This window comes from Bufo bufo, chromosome 4 (genome assembly GCF_905171765.1).
Source record: "Bufo bufo chromosome 4, aBufBuf1.1, whole genome shotgun sequence".
Classification (NCBI taxonomy): Eukaryota; Metazoa; Chordata; class Amphibia; order Anura; family Bufonidae; genus Bufo; species Bufo bufo.
Window position 1 is genome coordinate 224924395 of NC_053392.1, and position 25180 is coordinate 224949574.

General features: G+C 45.7%; 1 protein-coding gene across 4 annotated transcripts in view; it reads right to left on the reverse strand.

Moving 5' to 3' along the window:
* OPA1 (OPA1 mitochondrial dynamin like GTPase) overlaps nt 1–25180 on the reverse strand; it is a 126103-nt gene that overhangs the window by 80924 nt on the left and 19999 nt on the right. For 2 of the 4 annotated variants that reach the window (XM_040428340.1, XM_040428339.1), the window contains 6 exons: nt 20932–21042; nt 19693–19746; nt 18764–18868; nt 17421–17507; nt 16600–16713; nt 10688–10768 (listed from right to left, as the gene is read on the reverse strand). In XM_040428340.1, the coding sequence (XP_040284274.1) occupies nt 10688–10768; nt 16600–16713; nt 17421–17507; nt 18764–18868; nt 19693–19746; nt 20932–21042 (552 nt within the window). The remainder of the gene's footprint in view (nt 1–10687; nt 10769–16599; nt 16714–17420; nt 17508–18763; nt 18869–19692; nt 19747–20931; nt 21043–25180) is intronic. The other 2 variants (XM_040428342.1, XM_040428341.1) reach the window with 1 other exon arrangement.

Genomic DNA, 25180 nt, shown 5'->3' on the forward strand with positions numbered 1-25180 from the left:
CTGACCAAATGGTAGTCCTCCCAAGTTACCGAGAAGGTGAATCCAAAGCCGAAACATTGCCTAGAATGGAAAAAACGCAATCTGCACCCAGCGGGAGGACAGAAAGCGGTAGACCCGGTAACTAGGCACACAGCTAGTACAGCCAGTGTGGACAAGGGAGACTGAAAGGAACACCATAACCATCCACATGAACAAACATGCTCTCCCCAGAGGGAAGGGCAGTGAAGGAACAGCCTCTGAAGCGTGGCCGGAACAGATGCCACATCGGAATGATCTGTACCGAGTGGGAGTCAAACAGAGCCGGCGAGAAAAGGCAGGCGAGACAGAGGCCGGTATAACACCCTCCAACCAAAAAAGGGGGAGTGGGCAACAGAGAGGCCATAGGACAGCTCAAAAGCAGAACACCGCTACACAGAGACGCCCGGTTCACCGCCACGCAGAGGGCGAATACCCTGAAGAACCCAAGGTGGAGGTCCCCCGGACCTGTATAAGCGAGCACCCAAGAGAAGTTGGGTGACCTTCCCAAGAAGAGCGGCCCGAACCTGGTAGCAGATCAGACTGAAGCACCGAGGGCGCCAATCCGGAAAGAATCATACCACACTGCACCAGAATGATCTCCTTAGAGAATAGTGCAAGGCTTGCGGCAATCATCGTATCCCAAGAGAAAAAGAATGTCGCAGGAGGAAGGAGGCTACGTACGAGTAGCCCCGTAAGCAGTGAGAAGGCCAACCCACCTACAGGACGAGAAGGCATACACGGCCCAAACAACGCACAAGAACGTCCGCTCACTGCAAAAATATAACACCGCGAAGAGGGCCAGCCACAGAGTGCCACAGTATCTACGGGAGTGCAAACTGAAAGGAGTTATGCACAAGACTAATATGGAATGCGATGGAACGCAAACTGACCGCCCCGAAAGGGAGGAAATGTACCTGGCAAACTGCAGTGGGCAAGAATGCAAAGGCCTGCCCCAAAAAGGGGGAGATGCCCAAGGCCAGACCTACGTCAGAGAAGTAGGGCATACCATACTTCGCCCAGAAAGGCGCCATGCACATGGCCACACAGTATCCAGCGGAAACGCAGGAGGTCCACCTAGGGAAAAGGGGGACATGCATAGGGCTATCCTAGCATTAAGTGAGTGTGCAACAATTCACCCAACACCGAAATTTCGTGAGAGTGTAACTACTCCGCCAATGAAGGGGAACATGTGCAAGTCCAGTACAGCACATACAAGGACAGCCTTGAATCTTGTGAGCGTGCAAAATTCCACCCATGGAATGAGGGGTGGTCACGCACAAGGCCAGCACCGTATCCAAGGGGAGCGCAAGCGTTCCGCCCATGTTAGAGGCCATGCTCAAGGCCAGCAACGTATCTGGTGAGCGTAGTATGCCGCCCAGAAAAGGAAGGGGGGGGGGGGGGATCATGCACAAGGCCAGCATCGCATTCAGGGAGAATGCGAGCAGACGGTGAGAATGTGTGTATGCCACCTGAAGGAGGCATGCCCATGGCCGGCAGCGAATCCAGTGAGAGTGCGTACACCGCCCACGGAAGGGGGGTCATGATGTGGCCGACGGTGGATCCAGAGAGAGTGCATGTATAGGGGTCATGCACATGGCCAACAATGTACAGGCGAGAGAACAACCACCGACCGAGGGAGTGTATGTATGCCGCCACCCGGGAAGGAGGCATGCCCAAGGCCGGTAGTGAATCCAATGAGAGTACATCATATCGCCTATGGAAGGTGGTCATGCACATGGCTGGCAGTGAATCCAGTGAGAGTGCCGAATGCCGTCCACAGAAGGGAGTCATGCCTATGGCAGGCAGCGAATCCAGAGAGAGTGCAGCGTTCCGCCTAAGGAAGGGGGTCGTGCACATGGCCAGCACCGTATCCGGTGAAAATGCAGTATTCCGCCTAAAAAAGGGGGGTCACGCACATGATCGGCAACGAATCCAGTGAGAGTGTAGCGTTCCGCCTATGGAAGGGGGGCACGCACATGGCCGGCAGCTAATCCAGTGAGAGTGCAGAGTTCCGCCTAAGGAAGGGGGTCGTGCACATGGCCAGCACCGTATCCGGTGAAAGTGCAGTATTCCGCCTAAAAAAAGGGGGTCATGCACATGATCGGCAACGAATCCAGTGAGAGTGTAGCGTTCCGCCTATGGAAGGGGGGCACGCACATGGCCAGCAGCGAATCCAGTGAGAGTGCCGTGTTCCACCTATGTAAGGGGGTCGTGCACATGGCCAGCATTGTATCCGGAGAAACTGCAGTAGGCCGCCAAAGAAAAGGGGGATCATGCACAAGGCCAACCCGCAGTTAGGGAGAGTGCAGTATCCCGCCCAGGAGGGGGGTCCTGCACATGGCAGGCACCATAACTGGAGAGGGTGACGAATGTTGCCTACAGAAAAAACATGCACCTTGACCAGCGCCGTAGCGCGGAGAGGGCAAAAAAACCCCCAGAAGGGGAAAAAAGAACCTGGCAGCGCCGCAGCCGGGGAGCGTGACACCATGCCGCATATGGAAGGGGGCATGTATACAGGCAGCACTCTGAGATGAGGCTGCAGCGTCCTGCGCAGCCCACAAGTCATATATATTGCTGTGTCCCCCAAGGCAAAGTAAAAATCTAAAATTGAAACAAGGAGAAACCAGCCCTGCAGAGCAGGGAGTGTCTTGCCTCCTTGGACACTAAGCAAAAACTGGCAGTCTCTCTCTCCAGGCTGAGGGTATAGCTGTGGAGGAGGGGCTTAACAGTCTTCACTTAGTGTCACGCCTCCTAGGGAGATGAGCTATACCCAAGGTCTTCTGTGTCCCCCAAGGAAATTGGGCGAGAAATTAGAGGAGTTAGAGTTCTCTGCTCCATCTCTGGAAGCAGATAATGCCAAGTGTGCCCATAAAGTAAATGAACTAGCCAAACAAGAAGACATATTGTGGGACCGGGTGGAAGACTTGGAAAACCGGTCGAGGCGAAGTAATTTGCGCCTTTTGGGCCTCCCAGAGTCTGTTAAATCGCAGGCATTGAAAGGAATATGTGAAATAGACCTTCCACGGGCACTGGGGCTGGAAGGGCGCCATAAGGTGGAGCGTGCACACAGGATTGGACCTCTGCCTGAGAATCGAGATTCGCAGAGGCCGCGCCAGGTGATAATGAAATTCCTGGACTATGGGGATAAAGAGGCAATCCTTAGAGCATTCAGAACCAGGAAGGGGCCACTAAAGATCCTAGGATATGCCGTTTTATTATTTGCTGATTATTCTTCGGCCGTGGCGAAGAGGAGGAGGGAGTTCAGCCATGTCTGCTCTGTACTACATAAGAGGCAGATAAAATTTCAGCTTTTATATCCTGCTAAACTTCGTGTCACTCATACAGATGGCTCTACAATTATATTCCATGAACCGTCGGCAGCGGAGGAGATGATAGACTCACTGCAGAACTGGAGCCGCACAGGACGGTTGGAGCAGGCAAGGAGAGCTGATTCACCTGAAAAGGATGAGCATAAAGGGGAACGTCGCAGAATTGAGTCCAGTCAAGTCTCGTGGACCTGGAACTGGACGTAAAAGGTCTCCTACGAGTGGTGACTCCTCGGGTCCGAGGAGATGACTGATTAAAGCATAGCAGAAGTCAGTGTGAGACATAAGTAATTTTTCTTCACCAAAAGAAGAACTCAAATGTTATGTTCCTGATAGAGGGTTTTATCTTGCTATCCTGAATGATGGAGGTTCTAAAGCTACTATCAGATGATTTGTTAGGGGTTTCTGCGGTTCAGTATTTATAGTTATTTTATATCTTTTGTGGGGGTTACGGATATCTCAGCTCTTTAGATTCAACCTAGAAAGGTGGGCGAGGGTCGTAACCCAGAAAAAAGGAAGTTTCATACCAGTAATTGAAGTTAGTTGCTGCTCTAACTTCAAGGGAAATTATTAAGGGTGGGTAAGGGGGGGAGGATTATTATAGTCAATGCTCCAGACAAAAAAAAATGACCAGGAGCCATTGGCTCCTAAACTAAAAAATTTAGTCGCCAAATTACATTTTTTAGTCGCCAAATTTAAAATGCATATAATTTAAAAAAAAAGGACTTTGAGAAGATGAGACGCAGGTGACAGTAGTGAGCCAGCACTACATATAGGAGAAAACAGTACCACATACCTCTCACATCCAGGGACATTTTCTGGGGAACAAGGTGACTTAGGCTACTTTCACACCTGCGCTCAGGTGTCCGCTCGTGAGCTCCGTTTGAAGGGGCTCACAAGTGGCCCGAACGCATCCGTCCAGCCCTAATGCATTCTGAGTGGATGCGGATCCGCTCAGAATGCATCAGTCTGGCAGCGTTCGGGTGTCCGCCTGGCCGTGCGGAGGCGAGCGGATCCGTCCAGACTTATAATGGAAGTCAATGGGGACGGATCCGCTTGAAGATGACACCATATGGCTCAATCTTCAAGCGGATCCGTCCCCCATTGACTTTCAATGTAAAGTCTGGACGGATCCGTTCAGGCTACTTTCACACTTAGAAATTTTTCCAAGTTATAATGCAGACGGATCCGTTCTGAACGGATGCAAACGTCTGCATTATAGGAGCGGATCCGTCTGATGAAACATCAGACGGACCCGCTCCGAACGCTAGTGTGAAAGTAGCCTAAAAATGGCGAATTGCATGGTTTAGAGGTTTTTTTTCTGTTACTGCCTTCACCGAGCGGAAATATTTTTTAATATTTTAATAGCTCACACTTTTTGGGACGTGGCGATATGTAATATGTTCTTTATTGTTTGTAAATTTTATATGTAAAACTGGGAAGGGGGCCATTTAAACTTTTAGTATTTTGGTGTTTTTTTTAAACTTTTTATTTAATAACCATTTCTTCCCTTAGGGACTAGAACCTGGATCTTTTCATCCCTTGTGCTATTCACCGTGATAGAGCTCTATTAGGGTGAATAGGACTTCACACTCTCCCTGCTGCTCTGTGCACACAGCAGCAGGGAGCTGAACATGGCAGCCAGGGCTTCAGTAGCGTCCTGGCTGCCATGGTAACGATCTGAGCCCCAGCAGTGTAATCTGCCACTGCCACCAATGAAGGGGATGGGGACCCTGTGGCCACCATATAACAATGGGGGGGGAGACGGGGACGTCTTGTGGCCAGTGATGGGGGGGGGGGGGGGGGGGGGGGGGGGGCCCGAGAGGCTTTGGGAGAGCGCACTGCACCACCAATGAATGTTTAAAGAGGACCTTTCGTGGGTCCAAAGAATATGAACTTAGTAGCAGGCTGCATAGAGCAGCGCCCAGGGATCTAAGTGCACTTACTATTATTCCTGGGCGCCGCTCCATTCGTCCGCTGTGGCCCCCGGTATTTTCAGGATTCAGAGGAAGGAGGAGGAGACGCCAGTGTCTCTCCGTCTCCATGACAGCAGCGCTGTCCAATCACAGCGCAGAGCCAGGGAGGTTTTTTTTCTCCCTGGCTCTGAGTTCTGTGCTGTGATTAGATAGCGCTGCTGTTATGGAGACGGAGAGACACTGGCGTCTCCTCCTCCTTGCTCTGAATGCTGAAAATACCGGGGGCCACAGCGGACGAACGGAGCGGCGCCCAGGAATAATAGTAAGTGCACTTAGATCCCTGGGCGCCGCTCTATGCAGCCTGCTACTAAGTTAATATTCTTTGGACCCATGAAAGGTCCTCTTTAACTCCTTTATACAATTGTCTGCAGCGGTATCACAGACCCGGCACCTGGAATCAATAACAGGGCATGCGATCTGGGGCACCTGAGGGGTTAATGGCCACGGATCACATGCCCTGTTATAGAGGCCGGGTGCGTGATACCGCTGCCTATACTTATGTTTTACATTCATTGGTTGCCCAGTGGCAACAGCTCCTCCCCTCCTATCTCCCCATTGGTGGTAGTGGCGGCCGCGTCACAGTGGAGAGGGAGGGACTCCTTCCTTCTCCACTGTGCTACTGAAGAGAACTTAGTCTGCGCAGGATCGCGGCGGTACAGTCGCAAATGGCGACAAGACTAAAAAGTCTTGTCGCCATCTGCAAATTTTAAGGCGCATTGGCGACCGTTTTGGTCGCCATCTGGAGCCCTGATAGTAGTAAGAAATTACTTTAACATTGTTCTTTACCTCTCTGATTGTACTGAGATTATTAATCTACTAGTGGGTGTGTTATAAGGAATTGCAAGATGAAGATTGTATCTTGGAATGTCAAGGGTCTGAGATCTCCCCATAAAAGAGGGATGGTCCTCAGGCATCTCAAAAAGCTCAAACCTGATGTTGCTCTCTTGCAGGAAACCCACCTGGGGGAGAGCGATTTTGCTAGAATGAAGAAAATGTGGGTGGGCTCAGTAATTGGATCTCCGGCGAACAACAGGAAGGCGGGAGTTCTGATTTTGATAGATAGGCAATTGAATTGCAATATTATCCGGCAATCTATAGATACACAGGGCAGATGGGTACAGGTACTTCTGCAGATCCAGGATATACAGTACAGCATTTATAACATATACGGTCCTAACTCAAACAATGGATTGTTTTTCAGGGACCTGGAGAAGTCTTTACTGAGTGACACGTGTGTAAACAAGATTATTGGAGGTGACTTCAATTCTGTGGTTAAAGGGATGGAGGACCGGAGACGAGTAGGTGACAGGGTGGGGGGGGGGGGGGACCTCAGGACAAGGCTTTGTTACCACTGATGAAAAACACGGGCTTGATAGTTCCTTGGAGACCACTCCACCCGGATGATCGTAGTTTCACGTTTTATTCATCCCCGCAATCCTCATGGTCTAGAATAGACTATATTTTTCTACCTCACTTCCGGATGCACAGGGTGGAATCGGCGGAAATTGGTGACATTGTCATTTCTGACCATGCACCGGTTTCTCTGACTGTACAAGATAAATATCCTAGGGGGCCAGACTATATTTGGCGATTCCCCTCCAACTTGTGCTCAAGGGAGGAGTTTGTAGAAAAGCTTAATATATGGTGGGAGGAATATAGGACTGATAATGAAGCCCATATTAGTACACCAGCCCTGTTCTGGAACACATCCAAGGCGGTAATGCAGGGGAAAATAATGGGTTATGTGAATGGCATCAGGAAGAAAGCTCAGGTCTCCTTCAATCAGGCAAGTCTCAAAGTTAGAGAGGCGTATGTGGTCTATACTGAGAACCTGTCGGTGTTAAACAAAAAGAGATGGGTTGAAGAGCGTCAATTATTTGAGAGCTGTTTGAAAGATAGAGAGGCTCTGCGGCTTACTGAAATGGAAACCAAATTGTTCAAATATGGAAACAAGTCAGGGAGGCTTCTGGCTAATTTAGCGAAAGGGATGAGACCTTCCCAGCATATAGGGAGTTTGAGGGATCCGAGTGGTGGCATAACCTGTGACCCGGCAAAAATTAACTCTATGTTGGGAAGGTACTACGAAGCATTATATCAAGACGAGACCCATTGCGATATGTCGGGATCTCTCCTTACCAAAGTTAAACTTCCTAGACTCACGGATGAACAACTTCAGAATTTAAACTCAGAAATATCCCTACAGGAATTGCAGGGGGCTATTAAACAGTTAGGTAACTCTAAAGCGCCAGACGGATTTACCGGGGAGTATTATAAGGCACTAATCACTCAGATTTCTCCAGTTGTTAGAGAACTGTTTAATGGAGTATTTCAAGGGAGAATGGCACAGGATAGCGAAAATATGTCATATATCAAACTATTGTCCAAGCCGGGAAAGGATCCCCTACTTCCAGGGTCTTATAGACCCATATCCCTGATTAATGTTGATGCCAAGCTTCTAGCTAAGATTGTAGCAGATCGCCTAGCCATTTTAATGCCCCAACTGATAGGGAAGGAACAAGTGGGATTTGTACAGGGTAGGTCCGCAGTAACTAATATTAGGACAGTGTTAACAGTTCTGGACAGGGTTCATAATTTGCCTATGAGGGGGGAACTCCCGGCCATGCTCACCCTGGACGCCGAGAAAGCGTTTGATAATGTCCGTTGGGCATGGCTGGGAGCGGTTCTGGACAAGATGGGGTTCTCTGGGGCCTTTAGGGCGTACCTATCCCAGATATACCAAAATCCGAAGGCAAGAGTGTACACCCAAGGTTTTCTATCTACTCCCTTTAATCTCCATAAAGGGACGAGGCAGGGCTGCCCCTTATCACCCCTCCAGTTTAATCTAGCACTTGAACCGCTAGCTAGGGAACTGTGTAACTCTAATGTTTTTGAGGGAATTAGAGTTGGGGAGACCCAAATGAAAGCTGCGTTATTTGCGGATGATGTGATTTTATTTTTTTCTAACCCGAAAGAGCATTTGAGAAAAGTGATGGACCTGTTGAAGGATTACGGAAACTACTCTGGGTATAAAAACAATATATCCAAATGTGATTTGTTGCCTCTAACTCAGGGTGATGACGGAGGTTATATAGGATCCCTGGGGTTGGGCATTGCCAAGGCCTCATCGCAAATTACATATCTTGGGATCAAAATTGGACGATCTCCTCACTCTATTTACCAGCTAAATTATTCTCCACTGATAATGAAGATAAAGAGTGATTTGGAGAGGTGGCAAAATCTACCCCTTTCCCTGATGGGGCGTTGCCATCTGGTCAAAATGATGGGGGCGGCGAGGCTGATGTACCCTCTCCAAACTATCCCGTTGCTTTTGCGGCATGCTGATGTGACGGAATTAGAATTTTTTTTTGTCCGTTTTCTTTGGGGGGGGGGCTAGAATTGCCTTAAAGAAACTAAAGCTACATAAGGGGCAAGGCGGACTTAATTTCCCAGATCTACGAGGTTACAACTTAGCTTGCCTCAGTAGGCACATATTAGATTGGGTTAATGCTAAATCTTACTACTCCAACTTAGTTATAGAAAGGCAGCTCGCAGCTCCATGGGACTTGATGGCCCTCTTGCATACGGGGATATCGAAACTCCCCGGTATAGCAAGGAGATCGTTAATTCTGCGTGACACAATTATCGCCTGGAAAAACATCAGGAAATTGTACGGTCTCTCCTACTAGTTCTCCAAGCACCTGACTTTACAGGGCAATCCCAACTTTCCCCCTGGGAATGGGGATAAACACTTTACGTCATGGGCGATTAAGGGTATTGAGAAGATAGGAGATTTGTTTCATGAGCGGGAAGCTCGGTGGATGACACTGAGCGAACTGGAGGAGAGATGAGGAGTTATGGCAAGAGTCTAGTAAGGGATTTATCTAGAGAATGGCAGCGGAAAAAGTTTGATGTCTTTATAAAGAGGAAGGGTAAAATCTCCATATCTTGGTTATATGACTCACTCAGGAGCACTTGGGAGGATCAAGTATCTGCAAGTTTATTTAAAAAGTGGGGAGATCAACTGGGAGTGTTGGAGATCGGGCCTGTAGCCTGTTCCGGCCTTCAAGGTGTATATAGGGCAGTCTCAAACGAAAAAATGAGGGAAACCCAATTTAAGATTCTGCATCATGCAATTTATGGATTCAATCTATCAACTTCGACGGCTAGGCCAGACAGAAATCACAGCATGTCCCAAATGTAACACCCCAAAGACGGACCTGTTTCATAGTCTTTGGCAATGCCCCAAACTTGGAGACTTTTGGCACAAGGTCTCTGAACTCCTGAAACGAATTAGTGACAGAAACTCGGCGCTATCTCAGACGCTAGTGGTACTTCAGGCAGACAGGGTCGAGGATTCTGGTGTTAGGGGAGGTAGAGATGAAAAGAAACTGACCATGATAGAGCATAAAGTGGTGCTGGAAGCCAAAAGGTGTCTGTTGGCAAGTTGGCTATCTGCTGAGGTGCCTAGTATAGATATTCTGTTGGGACGTCTACGACATATTTTCCAGTTAGAATGGCGAGATGCCATCACAAGAAAAGAAACTCTAGGGAAAAAATTATTCAAGACTTGGAGAAAGTTTATTCTAGCTTATAAACCAGAATCAGAATATAGTGACCTGATGAATCCGTTTAAGTTGGCGGCTTGGTATCTGCAGGAGGACTTGAGAGGACGACTGGGCAAGTTGAGAGTCCGAGACAGTTGACACTCAACCCACTATATTAAAAAAAGGTGGTATATCTGATGGGTGATGTTGGTAACTCATAGATACGAAATTAGTCATTCAGAGAGGTGAGGGAGGGTAGTTAGGGGAGGGGGAGTTTAGGGGGAGGGTGGGGAAAACAAAAGAAAGAAAATGTTTACCATAATTCAATACTATTAACAAAAGAACGATATGTCATTGTATTTGATGTAATCTTTTGTTTCTGATCTATGTTCATGTATGATGATTGTCTGTGGTATAACAACAATAAATATTTGAAAAAAAAAAAAACAGATACGGTCATCTAAATAAGCCCTAAGGGCTTTTGAGTCCGTTTACCATACGCGCTGGGAATGTTCCTGGTGCATGTCTCAATCATATCCATGGATCCCCATTTCTCCTAAGGAAACCAAAAGAGTGTCCTTTTCCCTCTGCAGGGATGGTGTAGCAGAGGGGATACCACCACACAGCATTCATTTTTTACCCTGGAACCTAGGGGTGACTAATGCCACTATATGTCTACACAGTGGCATCTGTGGGAGGTAACCCCCAGGAATGTCTCAACTACATATGAGTTTGTTCGCCTGTTTTCCAGTATTGCTATACACAGCACATAAAAACCATTGGAAATTACGCAATATGTGTGGTTTGATTTAGAATGTCTTACATCAGACTCTTTGGAGAGATCAAACTCCCGAGAGCTATCTTTAAATACGGCAACATGGTGGGGACCTTCACTTAAGGTGACCTGCAACAACATAAGAAAAAGAAGAATCAAACACACAATGTACTATTAAAAGTGTAGGTTCACCACCGAGAGCCCACAGTCTTACTTCAGCAAATGGCATTTATCATGTAGAGAAAGTTAATACAAGGCAATTACTAAATGTATTGTGATTGTCCATATTGTCTCCTTTGCTGGCAGGATTAATTTTGTGGTGGCCGGACAGGAGTCCTCCAGCCACCACCTTGCGGGGCTCCGTTCTCGATATAGGTGCGGGTCCCACTGCTGGACCAGCATCTACAAGACAATCTGGACCCGCATCTGTGAAGAGACAATCCCTTTAATTTTCTCTACATGATAAACGCTGAAATGAAACAACCCTTTAAGGACCCTTTCCAGTGCCAAATGGAATAATTCTTGGGCTTTTTTTTTTTTTTTTTTTATAATTGTGCATCGTGTCACATGTTAATATATATCCTTCTCAATATTTATAAACCAATAGACAACTGAGTGTTGCCATTTCCCTTGCCAAAAGGGTTGATCCCCTGCACACTGCTCCGGAATTGGTATATGATAGGGAATATATTTACTCAAGAAGATATGTCGGGACCAGTGGCAATAAGTCTTTTTTATTATAACATTAAAAGGTTTGGCCACATGTTGGGGGGTTTTGGCAAACCTCCCCTCCTGGCCATACCTGCCAAAAGGAAGCATACTTACCTGCTCCCCACTGCTGTTTCCTGGCACCTTTGCTCCCCAGCCTCTGGTGCCTCGCTCGGGTCCTCCACTGTCAACATCCACACCACTGCGGCCAATGAATGGTGGCAGCAGTGACCTGTTCCCCCTGGGTCATGTCATGTGATACAAGGAGGCAGGGGGCATTGGTTGCACTGGCGTCAAAGTGGATGTTGACAGCAGGGGACCTGACTGAGGCAGCCAAAGTTGTAAAGCAAAGGATCCAGAAATCATGCTTCCTTTTGCATGTTTGCCACCCAACCCCCCCAAAATGTAGCCAACCACTATAATTATATATGTATTTACATGTGGTATCTAAAAGCATATTTGGCTCCTAAACCTTTCAGTTTAAAAGAAATAGGTGCCTAAAAGACATAAGTGTTTGTATAGTCACAAGCTACAAATAAAATATGCTAAGGGGGGACAGCCAACAAAACACCGGCGCTGACCCCAAGGGCTCTTTCACAAGAGGGTGTGAGCATGATCCTCCGTTCTGGACACTACTCGTCTTGCAGGAGCACACGACATTATACCGATGTATAATGCTATGTGTCTCTGCATGACCTTCCTCCTATAGGATCATACTGACATAAAGCTGTCACTATGAGTCTGTAACAATAAGGTCAGGCAAAGACACACAGCATTATAAATCAGTATAATGCTATGTGCTCCTGCAAGACGAGAAATGTCCAGAACGGAACGTGATTTCCGGACTGCACACGCTCGTCTGAAAGAGGCCTTATAGGCAGGGCCGGATTAAGAGCATCATGGGCCTGGGGCTGAGGATTTTGCTGGGCCTTTTTATGGAACTGCACTCAGTGTCTTAATTACATATATATTTTATCGATACCATTAAAGTATTTTGTTCCTGCAACTACCCCTTCATTTGGCGTCTATCTTGGCAACATGGAGGGGCAACATGGAGGGGGACCACGGGAGGGGGACCCTGAGGGTGGGGGCACCCTCAGGGCACTATAGTGTCAGGAAAACCGCTTTGTTTTCCTGACACTATAGGACATTTAACATGACTATGAAGATTACTGTTTTCTAGCTACTGTGGACAACAGCAGCTAGAAACAGTAATTTTCATAGAGCTGTGTTATGATTTATGGACACAGCACTCAGCATGCTTAGCCAGTCAGATAGAAGGCTGGCTAAGCGTGCTGAGAGCTGTGTCTAAATAACATAACACATTAAAGGGATTCTGTCACCAGGTTTCACCCCTGTCAGCTAAAAATATGCTGATGTTCAGGGCGTCTTCACGATTCCTAATGTGGGCTTATAAATGTCATCTGTGGGCTTATTTAGCTAAAAAACAACTTTTACTAACCTGTAAAACAAATAAGGTGCCCAAGGGGATGTTAATGGATGCAAGGTGCCGGCCGCCGCCGTTCGTGCCCAGCGCCGCCTTTCCAGACTTCTGCGCCGCCTCCTAATCCTCTGTGGCCTCTCGCTCTCCCTCCCTCCCCCCTCCTCCTGCTGCTGTAAGATCTCGCGCATACAGGGGTCGAGCGAAGTGTAGAAGTCCGCACGGGCGCATCAGGCAGAGCCCTGTGCGCAAGCGCGAGATCTTACAGCAGAAGGAGGGGAGAGGGAGGGAGAGCGAGAGGCGGCACAGAGGATTAGGAGGCGGTGCAGAAGTCCGGAAAGGCGGCGTTGGGCAGGAACGGCGGTGGGTGCGGCCGGCACCTTGCATCCATTAACATCCCCTTGGGCACCTTATTTGTTTGACTGACAGGTTAATAATAGCTGTTTTTTAGCTAAATAAGCCCACGGATGACATTTATAAGCACACATTAGGAATCGTGAAGACGCTCTGAACATCAGCATATTTTTAGCTGACAGGGGTAAAACCTGGTGACAGAATCCCTTTAAAGAAATTACTGTTTCTAGCTGCTGTTGACTAGCAGCTAGAAACAGTAATTTCTTTAATGTGTTATGTTATTTAGACTGAGCTCTCAGCATGCTTAGCCAGTCAGTAATTTTTATAGTGCTGTTATGATTTATGGACACAGCTCTCAGCATGCTTAGCCAGCCTTCTATCTGGCTGTGCTTCTTGAGAGTCACAGTCCACAGGCTCAGAAACAGCCTGTGGACTGTGACCCTCAAGATGCAAAGCCAGATAGAAGGCTGGCTAAGCATGCTGAGAGCTGTGTCCATAAATCATAACAGCACTATGATTGCCCTCCCTTCCAACTGGATGAGTTTATCTGATACCTGCCCTGCTCCAGAAGCTCCTGCTGTCTCGCGGGCTGGTGTGGCTGAGTGCTGTGGGCCGCGTGCTGGTCGAAACTGCTGAGCAGGTTGTACACAGCGCAGGAGGGATAACCGCGGGCGCACTGAGGTCATATCCGGTGGGACGGCATTACAGGACCTGCACCAGCTGCTCTGACGTCCTGCCGCCGGATATCCTGTGACGTATATCCGGCGGCAGGACGTCAGAGCAGCTGGTGCTGTTCCTGTAATGCAGCGGCCCGGTGGATATGACCTCAGTAGTGATGGGAAGTTCGGATCTTTCAGATGAATCGGTTCATGAATCGGATCTTCGGTTCACTTGCTGAGTCACTGACTGCTGAGCTGACTCGCAAGTGAACCGAAGACTCTAGGTGCCGGTGCGCATGCGCAGATGCTATCCATCCGATTCACTTGCTGCTGCTGACTCAGTCAGCTCTTCAGCTCTCTAATGAGTGAGTCAGGATCAGGAAGAGGGATTGATTATAGTGATAGTGAAGGGAAGCTGAGGCTGACGCCGGACAGGAGGACTCCGGACAGGAGTCAGGAGCTGTCACTGTGGTGTGCATTGTTACCCACAGTGACAACAGTCTGACACTGACAGTAGTACAAGGAACCAAGTGAAGTGAAATGTGAATGCACGCACAGGGAAAACTATGTGCTGAATTGATAACAGTATTACAGTAACACAGTCACTGGCTGATAATAAAATAGTCCCCACAATCCATAAAGGAGATGTGAACCCACTCAGTTCACTGAACGAGATGCCTTTAACATATATATCTCCTGAGAAGCCAATTTGATCCTAAAGGGTTAATTCAACCTGTAATCTAAACTCTGTGTCATCTGTCACTTCTCTTATCTCTCTGCTCCTGTCCCTTAATCTTATCACTGCTGCAACAAGAGCAGCCAGAGCCTCAGTGTAACCTGTTCTAGAGTCTGACTCACGGTTCTTTTAACTCAAAGAATCGAATGAGTCTCTAACTAATCAGATCTTTAGATTCTTTTAACTTGAGACTCATTCGATTCATTCCTATTCTTAGACTCCCTGCACTACTCAGACGACTCAGAGCTGCTAGTGCTTGCCTTGCCTCAGCTCTGATTGGTTGGTGGGCGGGGAGGGGAGGGGCTGGTAGAAGCAGCTTCCACTCTAGGATCATATTACGCTCTTCCCGAGTCCCTCCCTCAGGCTCCCTGCTGCCAGCGTGAGGTGAGCGTCTCTGCATTGTCTGTGCGCTGTGTGACGCTGCACTGTGTACAACAGAGGACTTTTAGCGCGGGCCGCTCCTGACGACCTTTTGGCTGGCGGATGGGCCTATTTTATGGTAGGGGCCTGGAGCTGCAGCTCCATCAGCCCCTACGTTAATCCGGCCCTGCTTATAGGTCTTCCTAGAAAACTGTATCTTCATCATCAGGTGCAACTCCTCGCAAGCTGCCCCAAAAGTAGAAGGGAGCTCTACATCAGGAACTAAGCCTGGACCAGTGAGCTTAGACTGACTTAGTGGTTATGCATTGTGTAGACGTTATAATTTGCCTATGATGAATGTTCGGCTTATCTACTATTCATGCAGTAAGCAGTCTTTTCAGTGTTGTGGGTCTTCCATGACACAGTTTGCCTAGGACATAATAATAAAGTACCGTATGTGTACAAGGATTTATCACTAGGTACAGTTTATAATATCTATTGTTTTTGTCTGTCTTGACATACATTAGCTATAGGATATGGTAGACAATAGTCTCATTGTTAGTCTATGACATGTATTATCTATTACAATTAAAAGGCTATAGACACTTTGGGGAGGATTTATTTTCAATTAGTCTTAAAAATGTTCAACAGTTTTTGTTCCATAGCTGTCACTTTCAATGAATCTGCAAACAGTGAAACTGACGAGGAGCTGATCTGATAACCTGATCTGTACTTTCCCGAGAGCCCAGAAACACTCTTTGATAAGAACTTAGCTATAATGAGAGTTTATGAGATGTCAGGAGTTCAGAGAGAAGAACTACAGATTGAGTTGTCAGAGCAGCTCCTTGACAGATTCAGGGAGCAGAAAGCAATGGTCTACACTGAAAGTTATAAATGTAGAGCAAAAACTGTTGAACATTTCTAATAAAGACCAATTGAAAAAAATTATGCTTAGCCTTGAAGTAACAAAATGCTATAATGAAGAAATAGACTTTAAAGAGGTTGTCCAGCCTTTAATAAGTGACAGCCTAGCCTCAGGGTAGGCCATCACTAGCTGATCGGTGGAGGGTCCACCACCCGTCAACCTGGTAGTGGAGGGGGCTCGTTATCACAGCTGCGACCATTGACTTCAATGGGTGCAGTGCTACAAAGACGAGGCTGATGAGCTAGTGATGGCCTACTTCATAAGCCCCTTTAAGCTACGGAGCCCTGCATACATCTATCTTTTCCCAATATATTGCTCTTCCCCCTAATCCTTGTAAGATTTGCATCATTACACTCAAAATTAGTACGGTAATAGATAAGAGTTTCTCGGCATAGTTTGGCGAGTTGGGTTGCTCTTATCTTGGTGGCAACCCGCAGGCTCAAGAGTTTACTAGGGAGACATATTGGGGTCAGCACAGGTGTACTTTACCATACATCGTTTTTTAACAATTTAACAACATTAATGAAACATTATGTAAACTTTAATAACAACTGGTTCGGTGATTTGATGCTACATATAAACCCACTGTAGCCTCCAACATGTACTCTGCATTGTGCCAGACTACGGAATGTAAATCAGAAAGTAGTAAGGGGCAGATAAACAGAAGTATGACTGCAAGATGAGACAAACCACACTCATGTGAATAGGGTCACTGAAACTGTTCTGTGTTTACTGTGGCATTATCCCATGGGCTTTCATCTTTGTCATTATAAATACCTTAACTGGAGAACGAGTCATCATCTCACCAGATCCTCGAGGGAAGATTCGAGCTTGTGCTATCATTTCAAGAACACTGGTCTTCCCTGCGCTTTGGTCACCAACCACAATGACCTGCAAGACAACTGGCATGTCAGACAGTGCTTAAAGGGAGTCTGTCACCTTCAAAATCGATTATAAAGAAATTATACCGCCATGTAGGAGAAGTGCCCTGAAAAATAACCAAATCTCTTTTGTGAAAACCTGGTGCTCTAATCCTGATAATTTATTTTATTTTTATGCAAATAAGCTTTTCAATGCAAAATGCGGAATGCACACGGCCAGTATCCGTGTTTTGTTGATCCGCAATTTGCGCACCGCAAAACATTTACGGTCGTGTGAACACACCCTTAGGCTGAGTTTACATCAGTTATTTTTCCGTACTTCTGATTTGTCAGAAGAACAGAAAAATAAAGAAAAAAAACGGATCCTGTGCATCATTATGCACATCTGGTATCCGTTTGAGCCATTTCCGTCTGAGATCCATTATTTTAGAAGGGAAAAAAAAAGTACTGCATGGAGTACTTTTTTCCCATCTTAAATAACGGATGTCTGACAGAAATGGTTCAAATGGATGTCAAATGTGCATAATGATGCATAGGATCCGTTTTTTTCTGTTCTTCTGACGGATCAGAAGAACGGAAAAATAACGGTGATGTGAACTCAGCCTTATTCTCCTTCATGGAGGCAACCACTTAAAAAACAAAACAGATTTACAAGAGTATAAAAACATGAAACAGTTCTGTAAGAATCTGTATGAGCTAAGCAGGCCAGTAACATACCCTTGGTAAGTGGTCTTGAGTGTTATAGTTGGCGTCGTAGTCAGACAGGATGTCTAGAACCTCAGAATACATATCAATCAGGGATTTCTGAAACATAAGTGATTAAAATGATTACTGCCCATATCTATTTCGTCAGTCTTCCTACTCTGCACATACAGTAAGCTACTAATACACATACTGTATATAATAGGTTGGGATAAAGAAAACGCAATCATATGACAAATTAGTGCCAGCGCAGGCAGTTTTAATGAGAGAAGGACTTCATGTAGGCCATCTACACTGTACCATTAGACCTCAACACTAGCTGATTCTCCTTCCTGTCAATATATGGGAAGGGATTTTAAATGACTTAATCCAGAATTCTGGGTTAAAAATAGTACTTAGCACTTTTTTGGAGTTACATGTGCAAAAATTTAGCAACTTTTTGCATTTTTACACTACTCACTCCAGTTTAGAAAAGTGTGTGGTTATGTGGGTGTGATTAATTACATTAAAGGGGTTGTCCCAACTTGCCATTTGCACAGCGTTTGGGACTAAGCACCAACCTCAGAAGGCCAGGCTTATGGATACTACCGAGTGAACGGGAGCATTATCTGCAGGTCTATGTATAATGTATATTTCTTCATCCATATAAAACCATCAACGCTAAAGCCATGCAACCATGTGATCACACACCAGACATCTGAGACTATATTACCTACTCACCAACTCTAAAGGGGTTGTCTCTCTCACAGCAAAGTGCATTTATCATGTAGAGAAAGTTACTACAAGCCACTTACTAATGTAGTGTGATTGTCCATATTGCCTCCTTTACTGGCTGGATTCATTTTTCACATTTAACGCTGCCCGTCTCCATGGTTACGACCACCCTGCAAGCCATCAGTGGTGGCCATGCTTATATACTATAGAAAAAAGTACTGGCCTTTCTGGTGGCTGGGACGGTGGGAGCGCACATAGGCTAGTGCTTTTTTGTAAGAGGTGTAGACACAATGATAACATTTTCTTCTTATTCAAGACTAATTTCACCTCTTGCCATATATTTCATTTTAGATTCATTTGGGCAGATGCAAACAATGCTTGGTTGGACCTGATGTTGTCTGTTCACTATTCTTAGTGTAAAAAAAAAAAAGTGTCAGAATTTTTTTTTTTTTTTAAATGTGTCCCACTTCATGGAATACAAAGCGCTACTCACTTTACTCAGCACATTTATACCCCTCGAAAGAAGTAGTGCAGGGACTCTGCCATATTTTGTAATGAACTTATAGCAAAAAATTGCCATAAGTGCACATATATCTGCCACAATTTTGGGTAAACTCACACTTTTCATTGGCTGCCTACATTACCTTCATTTTCCTGTGATGAATGCCTTTATCATCCCTTTGAAGCAACAATTTCCGCAGATCTTTGTTTTCTTTCTCAAGACGTTCAAGAATTCGCTGATACTTTAACTAAAAAAATAAATAAAAATAAATCAGAACTGCGACAGGTTCCCTTTAACCTCAAAGCGTTAAACCCCACCCCTTATTTAGTCATTCAGAATGCTCCCCAGAATTCAATACCTATGCTATGAAAGGGGTTGACAATCCCTTTAATTCAATATACAATGCATACGTTTATAGCTACAAGCAAAATAAAAGTCAGTATGTGCTTATTAACCCCTTAACTACCATGTGTCAATTTCTGTGTATATTCTTTTCTTGCAGGTTGTGGATCAGATCTATTAAAATCTCATCTACGTTGTGGCTACTGTAATACGCCGCGGGTTTTCAACATGCCAATTTTTATGGAAAACCCATGGCATAACCGCCATGTGTGAACACACACTAATACAGCCTCCTCACCTCCCTGCTGTTATAAGATGGAGCAGAAAGAGCAGATGATGGCAGCATGGTGTAGACAGCAGCCAAGAGCAGTGGATCTATCTCAGAAGCTGCAGCACAGTCCGCTATGTACAGGAGTTGCCCAGACTCTACTTCAGCATGATAATACGACATTTTTAATGAATAATAAAGGTTGCTTAATTTTGTATTTCGGAAGCAACTTAACAATAAAAAATGTCAGTGCAGATGTGTCTAACTATAGCCTTTGTGTTTTATGTAAATTAAGCCACACTACAACACATTTCTACAAAACCCGCAATGTGTGTTGCTCTTCCAAATTCGGGGGTAATTACATAGTTACACTCTGACTTTTCAGACTACAAGGATAGCATGCGTCAAACACATCCAGAAAAAGGACTGAAAATCTTCAGCAATAAATGCAGAATACCCACCTGGGTTTGCAAAAGTTCTTCCTGCAGTTGATCAACTTTCTCCTTGTCTGTAGCCTTTAACAGTAAATGTGATAGTTATAAAATAAGCAACGAACAACTTAAAGACTCCAAAATACTTAAACATCTCAGAGGAGCAGGAAAGATCTTGGTAAGACTTTAGAGGGGATATGCTCACAGGTTCACATTAAATAAAAAAGAGCAATGTCAAATTAACACTTATCGGACTATTAACCATTTACATTTGATGAATTCCCCTTTTATGAAATATCTTCCACCACGACCAACACATTTTAGCGTGCTCCTAACAGCATGGATCACTGCCACAAAGTCCAAATTATCTGCAGGTCTATGTATAATGTATATTTCTTCATCCATATAAAACCATCAACGCTAAAGCCATGCAATCATGTGATCACACACCAGACATCTGAGACTATATTACCTACTCACCAACTCTAAAGGGGTTGTCTCACTTCAGCAAGTGGCATTTATCATGTAGAGAAAGTTACTACAAGCCACTTACTAATGTATTTTGATTGTCCATATTGCTTCCTTTACTGGCTGGATTCATTTTTCCATCACATTATACACTGCTCGTTTCCATGGTTACAGTCCACCCTGCAATCCATCAGTGGTGGCCGTGCTTGCACACTATAGAAAAACATACCGCCTCTCTGGTGGCTGGGACCATGGGAGCGCACATAGGCTAGTGCTTTTTTCTATAGTTTGCAAGCACGACCACCACTGATGGATTGCAGGGTGGTCTGTAACCATGGAAACGAGCAGTGTATAATGTGATGGAAAAATTAATCCAGCCGGCAAAGGAGACAATATGCATAATAACAGTATATATATATATAACAGTATATATTAAGTGCCTTGTATTAACTTTCTCTATATCTCAAATGCCATTTGCTAAAGTAAGACAAGCCATTTAAAGGGATCACTATTTTTTGGCTGTAAGTGCCCAAAACAAATATATAACTGCATTTCATGGGACAACTATTGACCATAAATATGAACTTTACTGTAAAACAACTCATACAGTTATAGGAAAGTTGTGTGCAATTTGTCACACAACAGTATGTTCCTTCCTAAAAGGGGGAAAAATGGAAATTACAGGCAACTGAAATAATTGTGGGTCTGACATTTCACATGATTTTTACATGGACTTGTATGAGACAGTGTCCCAGTGCAGTTCTAGCCTAAGCTTGCATCCAACGTCCTAAGACCCATCACCTTGCGCTTCTGCTGTGAGCTGCCCGTGTTAATGTTTCCAGCTGCCCTGCGTGCCTCCTCTTCATGCTGCTTGAGCTGCTCTTGTAAAAGAATGAGTTCACCAAGCAAACCCTGCCATGAGTTTACAGAGAGAGATAGAGACGGGGTGAAGGTGAGGGACAAAAACTGCGATGGGTGCAAAATGAAAAAGGTGTATAAACAAAGGCAAAACGACAGACAAATGTATAGAAGCCAAACAGACACGGGGCACTAAGTATAATGTATACCATGAGCTACTAATAGACAGGCAAGATAGGAAAGAGGACACTAGAAAGCAAAGACCATTTTCCCCTAAAAGTTAAACATAATGGGTCTGCAAAAAAAAAACAAAAAAAAAAAACAGGTACTCCGTGTGCATTCCGTTTCAGTTTCAGTATTTCCGTCCGCATTACGGACACGGATAGTGCTGTTCTATGAAGGGCCAAGTGTTCCATTCCCAAAAACAAGATTTTTGTGAACTCGCCTGTAAAATCTCTTTCTCACTTAGTTCATTGGAGGACACAGGACCGTTGGTATAGCTGCTTGCTGCCACTAGGAGGCGACACTAGGCTAAAAAGTGATAACTCCTCCCCTGCCGGCTATACCCCCTCCAGCCTGGAGAGAGCATATCAGTTTGAGCCCAAGCAGGAGTAGGAGAAAAAAAACCATACGGTAAACAACCAATAACTGACAAATGCCAGTTGGACCGAACCAGAACCGAGGACCATACTGGCCCACCAACCGCCATCAGTTGCAGCAAACAGAACCACTGGGTGGGAGCTGTGTCCCCCAATGAACTAAGCGAGAAAGAGATTTTACAGGGGAGTTCACAAAAATCTAGTTTTCTCGCACGTATCATTGGGGACACAGGACCGTGGGACGTCATAAAGCAGTCCACAGGGAGGGAAACAAATCACACGCCCATGGAGAAAAACCGCCCTCGAGGATGCGTAATCCACTGCCGCCTGCAAGACCTTGCTGCCCGGAGCAGCATCCGCTGATGCCTAGGAAGGCACCCGGTAAAACTTGGTGAACGAGTGCCCGGAAGACCAAGACACTGCCTTCTACAACTGGAAAGCTGCTGCCTGGAGATGAACCTGAGAAGCGCCGACCGCTGGTCGGGTAGGCCATAACTCCGCTGGGCGGTGCCTTGCCCTAGGAGCGGAATGCCCGAGCAACTGTCAAACACATTACCTGGAAAACATCCCTTTGGAGGCAGTCAGCTTTGACAAGGACCTCTAGGAAAAAAAAACTGGTAAAAGTCTGTACGGCGGAAAGCGCTAGTTATGGACCAGCAAACCTCAGAGGCCAAATCACATGGCTGATTGAGAGCCCGCTCTCTATAATGCGAGGGAGAAAGAAGTGAAACCCATGTCGGAGATGACTTGGAAAGCGGTGACTACCTTCTGCAAAGAAAGAAGATCCGGACTACTCACCCCATCTTCATCCCTTCTAAGAGTACCAGCAGGGTCACCTCTTCAGCTGCTGGCACCCGAAGTGACAGGAGACTGGAATGGCGCCAGATGCAGGTGACCCTTTTGCTGGCGGGAAGCAGGGGAGCTGGGCTGCCCTGGTCCACTTTTGCTTCTTGGGGAGGGAGAGCGGTGAGGGAATCCGACACCGGTCTAGCTCCCAGGGTAGACAGAGGGGCAAGCGCCTCTGTTTCCCCTACCTAAAAGGGAAAAGATAAAACAAACAAAAAAAAAAAAAATAAGAAGGGGAAGCCGCCCTGCAAAATCAGGGAGGTCTGCCTCCTACGACACTAAGCTAAAAACTGATATGCTCTCTCCAGGCTGGAGGGGGTATAGCCGGCAGGGGAGGAGTTATCACTTCTTAGTCTAGTGTCACCTCCTAGTGGCAGCAAGCAGCTATACCAACGGTCCTGTGTCCTCCAATGATATGAGCGAGAAATATGAAATGCACACAATGCCATACGCATTTTTTGCGGATCCGTACATACCGTGTGCAAGAGGCCTAAGAGGAGAAAAAACAGATTTGTGACTTTTATATTCCACTGTGCCTAAATCTGGGAGCAAGTGGTGTCTCTACGCCGCCCTTGCCACTTTACGGAAAGGGGAGTGGTAGGGGTGAGGTGAGAAACTAAAGAAATATTAAGGGGCGTCTTTCACCAGATTTCTGAGCATTTATCTAGCTGGCATGCGAGATGTGCACGTCAGCTCAATGTAACGATTTTAGTCCCATTTCTTTATGTGGGTTTAATGTGTAGATAAAGAAAGGGATCTTTTATCATATGTAAATGAGCCACTGGGTGCAACGAGAAAGGTGCTTGTTGCACCCAGAGGCTCCACTCCCTGCCTGGTTTGTCGCCGCTAAGAGTGACAGTCCTGGCAGTGAATACATATTCACACCTGGCCCAGAAGTCTTGCAAGAGAGCTTTTGGCGCACACACTGTACAAGAGTGGATACCGCCATGTTTGTGCACATCTCGCATTTCAGCTGGATTAACCCCTTAATGACCGGGAAACTTTCCATTTTTCTTACTCCCAGACCTCCCAAAGCCATAATTATTTATTTTTTCATTCACATAGCCGTGTCAGGGCTTGTTCTTTGCAGGATAAGATGCACTTTCTAATGGCACCATTTACAGTTGCATAAAATTTGGTAGGAAGCAGGAAGGGGGGGGGGGGGGGGGGGGGAAGCCAAATGGAGTGAAATTATACAGGAAAAAACCATTCTGCCACATTTTTTTGTTTTGTTTTTCCTATGCAGTAAAACTGACCTGTTACTTTTATTCTCCAGGTCAGTACGATTACGTTGATACCACAAATGTATAGTTTTCTTTTCATCGCCATATTTTGACCCTTATAACTTTATAGTAGTTATGTGTACGGAGCTGTGTGAGGGCTCATTTTTTGCGGGGCAATTTGTACTTTTCAATGAGACCATATTTCATTTTTTGTGGGAGGTAAAGCAACAAAAAAAATGTCTCATTGGCAATTTTTACTTTTTTTTTCCCCGTTTCGCTGTTTGCTGTATGTTTTTACATTTAATAGTATGGGCAGTTTTGCACGTGACAATGCCAATGATGTGTATTTTTTATTGCTTACATATTTTATTAACATTTTGGGGATAGGGGGCGATTAGAATTTTTATATTTAATTATTTTTATTTTTTTACACTTTATTTTTATAGTTCCCGTAGGGGACTATAACAAACAATCATTAGAAAAGGGTTAGCATTGGAGTGTATGAAAAATACACTATGGGGGTCATTTATGACTATATGCCACTTATGAGGCATATATCTGGCCCAGATTCTGTCGCACGTTGCGCTATTTTTAAATGCCCAGGCACCAAGTTAAATTTACGTTGGGCAGTTGGGAAAGGGTTAAAGCTCATAAATCTGGTGACAGATGCCCTTTAATAAAATAACTTTCTGATTTGAAACTGTCAATTCTTGTCGATGTATAGGGCGGACCTCTACATTTCTACAGTTAGAGGAACACTCCAGAAAAAATGAGTACACAGTGTTATGCCTGAGGGTAAGAGTACTTTCACACTAGCGTTATTCTTTTCCGGCATAGAGTTCCGTCCTAGGGGCTCTATACCGGAAAATAACTGATCAGGCATATCCTCATGCATTCTGAAAGGAGAGAAATCCGTTCAGGATGTATCAGGATGTCTTCAGTTCAGTCGTTTTGACTGATCAGGCAAAAGAGAAAACCGGCCTGCGCAGACCAGTAAAAATGTGAAAAAAGATACAAGACGGATCCGTCTGTCCGCATGACAAGCGGAGAGACGGATCCGTCCTTGCAATGCATTTGTGAGACTGATCCGACGACGGAACTGCCCGCCGGATCACACTGCCGCAAGTGTGAAAGTAGCCTTAGTGAATGCCACGGGGTGCACATCAGTTTCGTCAGGAGTGGCTTGCAGACATGCCATAAATAACGATGCAGGGAATACCCCTATGTTACAGTTACTGTAAGGATTGCAGGCAGGGTGCATACTGCTAAAGAGTGAAGAAAATATAACATTTCTGAAACAATACAGTAATAAAGGATTTATTCATTCAGTTGCGTTTTAGTTTGTTTTGGATTTCGTCACAGGCATGCAAATCTACCACCACAGAAGGAGCGCAGGATGTAAAAGATGTAAGCATAGGCAAAATCCTTAAAGACTGTCGCCACTTTGTGTAGGAAATGCAGTAGAACACCTCCTCACAGAGAGCAGGCAAATAATCTGATGGATAGATTGAGATTAGAAAAAGG